Source organism: Octopus bimaculoides, chromosome 3 (assembly GCF_001194135.2).
Source record: "Octopus bimaculoides isolate UCB-OBI-ISO-001 chromosome 3, ASM119413v2, whole genome shotgun sequence".
NCBI lineage: Eukaryota > Metazoa > Mollusca > Cephalopoda > Octopoda > Octopodidae > Octopus > Octopus bimaculoides.
Window position 1 is genome coordinate 69,519,412 of NC_068983.1, and position 9,005 is coordinate 69,528,416.

General features: G+C 32.5%; 1 protein-coding gene across 2 annotated transcripts in view; it reads left to right on the top strand.

Annotated features, from left to right (window-relative positions):
• Nucleotides 1–621: 621 nt before the first annotated feature.
• Nucleotides 622–9,005, top strand: part of LOC106876715 (serine/threonine-protein kinase RIO3) — a 28,246-nt gene continuing 19,862 nt past the window's right edge. The window contains exons 1-3 of one of the 2 annotated variants that reach the window (XM_014925386.2): nt 622–1,281; nt 5,473–5,657; nt 6,577–6,702. In XM_014925386.2, coding sequence (XP_014780872.1) covers nt 1,064–1,281; nt 5,473–5,657; nt 6,577–6,702 — 529 coding nt within the window. In that variant the 5' untranslated portion in view covers nt 622–1,063. The remainder of the gene's footprint in view (nt 1,282–5,472; nt 5,658–6,576; nt 6,703–9,005) is intronic. The other variant, XM_014925384.2, reaches the window with a different exon arrangement.

Here is a 9,005-nt window from a genome sequence, read left to right on the forward strand (position 1 = left end):
TTTCATTCCATAAAATACTAGGTATTGAACCAGTATTTCCTTGGATACAACCATCCCTTCATGAGGTCAACATAGCTTCTAATTAAATTATATGTATATGTATATATATATATATATATATATATACACACACATACATATTTATAGATAGATAAATAGATAGAAAGATAGATAGATAGACAGACAGACAGACAGACAAATAGATAGATAGATAAAGATAGATATGGCTGGTCTATGGGGTTATCCTGGGTTTTCATGTCAATAAAGTGTTTAGCTTTACAGCGTTTCCTCAGACCCTAAAACCCATTGGCCTATGGCTGCTCTAGCATGTGGCCTTTCCAGAGAGGCCATAGGCCAATGGTTTATAGGGTCTAAAGAAACACTTTATGGACGTGAAACCCAAGGTAACCCCATAGACCGGCCATATCTATCTTTATCTATATACTCTACTGCTCTACAACTTCGATGTGCTTCTATTTTGGATTTATGATTTACTGAAGATATACATACATACATACGAAATTCTAGGCCTTTGAGTCACTGATGTTACTTCATGACTATAAATAGAATATATATATATGTGTGCGTGTGGGTACGAATACACAAACACACCGTGTTTATTCTCTGACGACATATATCATTATCGTGTTTTATTTTATATATTGAATATGGGATAAAAAAAAACTACTGAATGGTGAAAGATTGACTTTTTTTTACCATGGTAACATCTAAAAACCCTCCTATATAGATAGGTAATCAGATTGCACAATCATGTGTTATAGCCTATAAATAAACTCTTCTGTATTGAAGTTAGGAAAACTAACGCCTCTGCGTTATTTACGTTTTGTAGTTTGGCTGGAAGACTTGTCAAGAAGGGGGTTTGAGAAGCACCTGGGTCCCCTTCTCTCCATTTAGTTTGAATTGACTGGAAAGAAAAAAAAAAGTAGTTGTTGGAAAGGAAACTGACAACTTCCACCGAAGAAAAAAAAAAATCTATTTTACGTCATACATCTGGACGTGGTGTCTTGTTTAATTTATTGTGTATATAATTTTTCATAATAACATGTCTGCTTCAGCGGAATCTCCTCCAGCAGTATTGGGATTTTATGGTGATAACAAGTCCCAGGATGTTTCATTACCTCTCACACCTACTACAGATAATGCATGGAATAAGAAATCTCCATGGGGAAAAGCTTCGAATTCGTGGCAGCAACCATGTAACTTGACTGAAGTTATGAGTGAGCAACTAGCTTTAGAGCTGAGCCAAACAGATGTTAACACGTAAGTGAACTCCCCGACTTCTAATAATTTTTATAAATTATTTTAACGGTGTATAACATCAAGTACTTTGATTGGAAAGCAGATAGCGTAATTTTTTAAAGTAATAATTAGGACAGAATTGACACCACTATTATATTTGCTGTTGTTTAACTTCATGCCAGCACTGCTTGGGCATGTGTTTAATCAAAGAAATTCTAGCAGAAATCACTCCGTCTTTTTATATATGTTTATATTCAGGACTATATTCACCAATGTGTTTCCTTTTAAATGTTGTTTGGTCTAGGTTAAAGAAAGTTTGGCTACTCTTTCTAGGAGATTGAGCAACTTCAAAGAAGCACCCTCGTTTATGGTTAATTAAAACAAAACTAACAAATAATTGTTCTATTTACAACTATCTCATACTTCTAAATCAAACATTATAATTAGCTTTCAAGGTAGAAGTATTTCTTATCAATATTTATTATTAGAGAGTTAGTACCCATGTGGGTGTTCTATTTTAACTAAAGTACATGACAAACAATACTTTCATTATTGAAGCCATCTGTAACGGCATTATTTTCATGTACACACGATACCATGCCAAATATATTGTATTTTTATGTCATAAACTACATATATAAACAGTACTATATGTTTAAATAGCGTTATTAATAGGAGAAATAAAATTAGCGAAAATCTGTCCACTGAGTGGAAAACTTATTACGTTTATTTTATTTTTTTTTTTTACATCCGTTTCGTGAGGCGTGTGTAAAAGATATACCAGAGATGGGTACAGTTAACATTTCGAACTTTAATTTTTGTAGTTTAGGACACTAAAATAATATTGTGAGAAAATGTTGATTGATAATTTTTTACGACGTTAAAATAACAATGTGGGAGAACAGGATTGTTAGAGTAGTGAGTGACAGTTAAAGCCATGATGAAATGCTTTGCACTGTTTGATTACGTCCCTTTGTGCTCTGAGTTCAAATCCCACCGAAGTCAGCTTAGTATTTCATCCTTCGTTTATAAAATCAAGTACTGTTCTCTATCCTAAGGGCTTTTTGCCTATGATAAAAATCATTATTGTTTGGAAAATGCCTTTCAGTATTTATTCGGCTCTTTATATTCTGTGTTCAAATTCCACTGAGGTCGACTAGGACTTTCCATCAATCAAATACTAGAGTCGACGGTATCGATTCAGCCCCTTCCCTCAAAATAGCTAGCCTTGTGCTTAGGTCAGAAACAATTATTATTATCAGGGTGGTGAGTTGGCAGCTCAAGAAATATATGACAGTCAAAGCTAATACATTAACGAGTTTAAGAAGTTTGCTTTGCAACCTCATCATTCTGCTGTGCCACATTTCGGAATTGGTTCTTTTACCATTTCTTTGAGTCAACCAAGAAAGATAAAATTTGTTAGATTAGAAAGTTTTTGATCAGAGATGTTAGTGATGTAAAAACCCTTAACATAAGGCGACGAGGATATAAACAATTCACGCAGACAACGTTGAAAAAAACATTTTTTTCATGAGAAAATAAACAATTCACATGGATGATGTTGAAAAGTTTTTCACGTGGTGAGATTAAAAACTTGACAGAGGAGTAACAATTTTTGTTGTACATATTTAATGAAAAGTCCATAAAATTATGGAGAAAACTTGTTAGAGGGTCTAGTTGAGTTGCAAATAAATGTTACAGCAACAGATGTTACAACTAATGAATTATTTGCGAGATTTGGCATCCCAGACATAATTGTATCTGATAATGGAACACAATTTGTGTTCAGTGACTTTAGAAAATTCTGCGAATGTTCATGGTAGAACATAAAATGATAGTGCCTTACCGTCCTACATCAAATGGACAAGCAGAGTGTTTTGTGGACATTTTTAAAAGAACCTTGAGAAAAGCAAACAAGGAAGTCACAGATGAAGTCGTTCTGCAGCAATTCCTAAGGGTATACAGGGTGACACCAAACCCCCAATAGACCAGTAGGAAGCTCACCAGCAGAATTGATGTTCGCAAGGAAGGTGAAATCAGTTTTTGATAAACTGTTACCTGGCGAGGAAAGAAAAAGTACCAGGAAAGACAATCCAAAATTTTTCCAAATTGGTAATAAGGTGTACATGAGGTCGTATAAAAATGGAAAACAGAAGTGAGAAGAAGGCAAAATTACAAAGTACATAGGAAAAATTATGTATGGAATTAAAAGCAGAAAAGGTACTGAAAAAGGACACAAAAACCAATTGAAGAAGAGATTCATAGAAAATGAACCAAACAGATTAGAAGAACCTATGAAATGGCTGTATGACACATTCCAGGTACCAACACCATTATAGGTGGTTGAACCCATGTGTACAAGTGGAAGAAAAAGAACAATACAGAGTTCCTACACATAGATGCCAAAAGAAGAAATATTAAGTTTTTTTGGGGGGTGGGGAACGCTAAAAAGGGAGGAGGAAGAATAAAGTAAATTAAAAATTACTTGCTTCTGAAAGGAAAAAAAAAAACTAAAAGGGAGATGTTGTGAAAATGGTACTCCCCTTCCCATATGATAAAGTGGTATGAACCAGCTACTATAAAGTCAGACAGTCAGTTGTTGTAGGAGGTCAGTAGTAGTAGTCATATGAGTTCTCAGTTGGAGTTAGTGTCAATTACATGTTATATACAAGTTCGAGTTACCGTCTAGGTAGACGTTTCAAAATCATTGGCTTGCAGAGCTATCTGCGATAGACAAGTCAAAGATCATAAGATGCAGGATACCACCACAGCATAATAGTAGTGACAAGAATATTACAATGTCGTCAATAATATACAAGTGGATGAGGATCCACATTATAACAATGACAAAAGTTGCTGATGAGAGTATGAAGATTTTATTAAAAATGTGAAAATAACAGGAAAATAAAAAAAATATTTATCACTCCCTAATTATTATACAAGTTTGATTGTTTTTAATATGCACAATATATTGTAGTCAATGATTCACTTGTTATTTTACATCATGCTTTTTCTACTATAAATACTCCGTCTAATTTCACAAATGTTGTATATTTAATTCAATACTACCAAAATATATGCATATTCACATGTGCCCATGTGTGAATATGTAGGTTATCTACAATTTTTAAAGGTTTTCAAGGGACAATGGGTTTAGTTTATGCAAAAGCTACACATTTACAACATATTTGACACTTCTATCTGAAAGTTACAAATATACACAATAAGCATTATTATTCACATTCACTGCAAAAGTTCCTGATGATCAATGTTTCTTGTATAAACATAAGAAAGCACCAACACACTTTGATCTGAATTTTCATTCTGTAATTTCAAATTATTTGTTCTCTGTTTTTTTAGATCAAAAATTACGCACATGCAGTGTTGTAAGTAATTAGGCTAAAGTTGAATACTTGATACCTGTCATTAAGTTGAATATAAGACATGAAAGTAGAAAATATGAAGTAGAATAATTAATCATGGAATAAGTGTAAATACATTTAGTGTATTAAATATATATTAATGACACATAGTGTATTATGTATATATATTGTAATCAAGAAAAGGAGAAAGTTTGGTCACCAGAATTTATAAACATAAGAATACTTGTTCAGCATTTTGAGATTGATAAGACAGCAGAATGTACTTTAGATTATAAAAAATAAGCAGAATGACTTCAGCTTGTGTCAAATAATTTTAGTTTGTGTTAAATGATTTAGAAAGTAAGTCATATAAAAAAGAACAAATTTCAGAGCTTTAAGTGGTTAAGTGTTGCTTATAAAAAAGCATATATACAAATACACATAGCATATTATATATATTGATGCTTGAGTTGTTTGAAGGACAATTTTATATATTTTGCACTACAAATATTTTTTTAACTAGATATTGGCTCAGTATAGGTGAGGAGTATAGTCAAATGAGTTGATTACAGTATAGTACTTAGCTTATTTCATTAACCTAAAAGTGAAGAAAAGCAAAGTTGACACTGACTTGATTTGATCACAAAATACTACTGAGCATTTTATACCATTTCTATGAAATCATTGTCCTTTTTGTCAACTTAATACTCTTCATAATAGTGTAAACCTGCTTTAAAATATTTATTCATTATGAAAATTACTTGCCATTAAATATACTTCTTCATGTCTATGATATTTAGACACGTTCAGCAATTTAATATGATGTTTTTTTTCTCTCTTTACTCTCCAGTGATTTTGATGAGTGTCTGGTTAATTTTATGGCCTCTAGTGCATGCGGCTCTGATGCACAATCTGACAAAGAAATTCAAGAGGCTAATGATGAGCTGTTAGCAAAGATACTACAACAGCAGCTAGATGAAGAGGATAACAAGCAAATTAAGTTAGAAGAAAGGAAATACAATGGTAACAATAAAGGTAGTATGTCCTTCATAATTAGTTCTATTTCTAAAATGTATATACTGTTAACTGAGTTAACTATGAGTTTTGTAATCTCTTCTATTTTTCCACCTTTATGCTTCTCTCAGCATATGAGCTCCTAATTATCTCTGTTTCTAAGCTGGTTGGAATGTTGAGAAATGTACTTTGTGCTATTTGTTCTGGCTCTTTATCTCCTGAGTTCAAATCAAGATCAGTTTCATCTTTCATCATTTTGAGATTGATAAAATAAAGTACCATTTAAGTACTGGGGTTGTTGGTACTCATTAACTTCTTCCTCTCAAAAATTGCTGGCCTTGTATCTAAATTAGGAACCTTAATCTTTTTCTCCCTCTCCCTCTTTAGTAAAATTTCTTGCTTTGTGCCTGGCTCAGTCTCGGTGAGGCAGGCATCCACATATTCCCATTTGACAGTTTTGCTCAGAATTTATTTTTGGTTTTAAAACAACACTGAAAACCCAAACCCAGTGATAATGAGAAGGAGACAGGAAGAGACACCCCACACATTTTCTACACATACAAGTTGCATTTAACTGGTTGTGATTACTCCAAATTTCTAGTGTTTTTACAAACCTTGTGGACAACTGCAGTTTCTCTTCCATATTCTTTGGGGGTGCATGTACACCAGTTTGACAATTCATAGATTAAACCATAAGATAAAAAAATGAAATCAAAAGAAACTTACCTTGCTGGTTTAGAAATGAATGAACATCTTAGATAATGAAGTCTGAGATACACTATCTGGCCCTATTCCCCAACTGGAATAATCAGAGCCGGAATACTTTTGGTCATAGGGCTGCTCAATCAACTCTGACTTAGGGCTATAGTAACATCATCTGCAAACTATCTGAATCCAGTTGAAATTTTTATTAATTTTCCATTTTTTTTTCTCTTTGCAGTTTCTATATCGTATGAAAAGTATTGCACAACACCTTTATCTGGTTATGAGGAATTTTATGATTTCTCAGATGATGATGAGAATAATAATAATGATGATTTCGGTGGCCGTAAAAAGACTGAATGGGGTAAGAGTGTTTTTAAAATTAGTTTCCTGTGTTTGAACATTGTTCTGTTGGCTCAGTAGTTTCATAATGTTTTTTTTTTCAATATTTATTTTTATATTCTTTTAAAATCAGTAGATGGTGAATAATAGCATTGCTGGTTACACGTTTCCAATGGGCCAGTACTAGATCACTGCATTTCTAATGGTGAGAACGACAAGGGAGTGTCTCTAATTTAGCAAAGAACAAATATCTCAAGGGTTTTGTTCCTATCACACTAACTTCTCAATATTCTCACCAATCTTTATATCTTTCACCAATGAATATGAGCGAAAGATAAACATACAAGACAGTAGTTTGGTTGAGTCATTAGAGTATTGGAAAAAATGCCTAGCAGTATTTGTTCTTGCTTTCTCTGATCTGAGTTCAAATCCTGCTAAGGTCAACTTTGATTTTCATCCTTAAGGGGTCAGTAAAATATAGTTCTAGAACTGTTGGTGTTATATGAAATGGTTTGCAGTGTTTGTTCTGACTCTTTACCTTTTAAATTCTTGGGTAGTATATATAATCAGTTGCTCAGTATAATGCCACCATGTAATTATTTACATGCTTCTCATGTAAATTATTATTATTATTAAGATTATTTACATGCTTCTCATCATTTGGGGTCATTGAGAAAAATAAAGGTTTGTGAGTACAGTAATCCCTCGCCATATTGTGGTTCACCTATCACTGCTTATTATTTAAGCTTACGTCGATTCCTCCATGGTGTTGTTTTGCATTTATAATAAAATAAATATATACAAATTATAAAAATAATAAAAAAAACACACAGTTACTGTTTCTACTGCGCGGATTTTCACCTATTTATTTTTAGTCGAGGAATTACTGTACTACCTTTCCCCTCTCTGACTGGACAGAAATATACACCATGAATGCATACACATTTAACATTGGCTAAAACTAGAAAATGGATGCCTCAGCATGAACATAATGCTAATAATTGAAACTGGTAAAATATAAAAGAATATGTAACTTATGACATATGAACAGTTTATGCTGGGAAAATACTTTTCAATAAGTTTAGCTGAATTTGCATTCATGTCCATTTTCTCTGAACTTTTTTTTTTTATGCTAGTGGTTTGTTCATCATCATTATTTCTGATGTCCTAGAATAAATTTATTTTTAAAAAAGAGGTATCTTAGTGATTTATTAGTGTGCTACTAATGATAGCAAATATATTTGAAATCTTTGTAGAGTAGTAAAAAGCAGAAAAGTATAAATTTCGATTATGACTCATTTAGTTAATATTGATTCATAATTAAACTGGGAATCATGGGAAATTTATATTATTTCCTGCTTTTTATAATTCTGTTGCTCTCAACTATTATTTTAGTCAGTTTTGTATATACATATAAGTTTAACATCTGTGAAATTTATACTTTTATACTTTTTCTAATTCTAAATGTTATTGCTAATTTTTGCCAATCTTACATATTAAAACTGAAAATGTCTGTTTGTGTGTGTATCGGTATGTCCTCGTTTTGCGCCAAAACGGCTCGACCGATTTTACTTAAACTTCACATGCACATTGCCTATGTGTCTGGGGAGGTTTTAAGTATAAATTGATTTCAAAAGAATGTTCGGGTAAATGGCGGGAGGAATAACATTTGGGTGTGAGTGAATGGTGGGAGTAATGATTTTTAAGCTTCCAAGAGAAATAACCCATTCCCTCCTGGAAATAACCTCCAAGGGAAATAACCCATTCATTTTCAGTATGCTTATTTCTTAGTATTTGAACTATTTTAGTTATTTTCTCAATTTATCCAATACAACGCTTAAACAAGTAAATAGTATTCTCCTAAACAATAGATCCACTTATTTCGGTTAGTGACTTATTTGCGCTGCTGAGGGTAATATTCTCTGGGAACGCACAAAACCTTTTTTCACAGTTAATTACTTTGAATTGTTATCATCTTATATCTGATTTAGTATACATACCTTATTAGTATTTCCTCCTAAAATCTATATACTCTGGGAACATATTAAAGCCCTTTTCAGGGGTACTTTATTTGAATTCTTACTATAGGTTAATTAATTTCATGTTAGTACATAACTGACTTCACAATTTGGGTATTCATAACTTACTGGGAATTCCTAAAAACAAGATCCTTTGTAAGACAGTTTGGTATTCTCTGTAAATGCACAAAAAACATTTTAAGGGCTACATACTTTGCATTGTTGTTACTGGATTAGCAAAACAATTATGAGAATGGAACCAAGGGATAAGCCTGCTTTCCTGGGAATTATTGGGTATGTCAGCTAC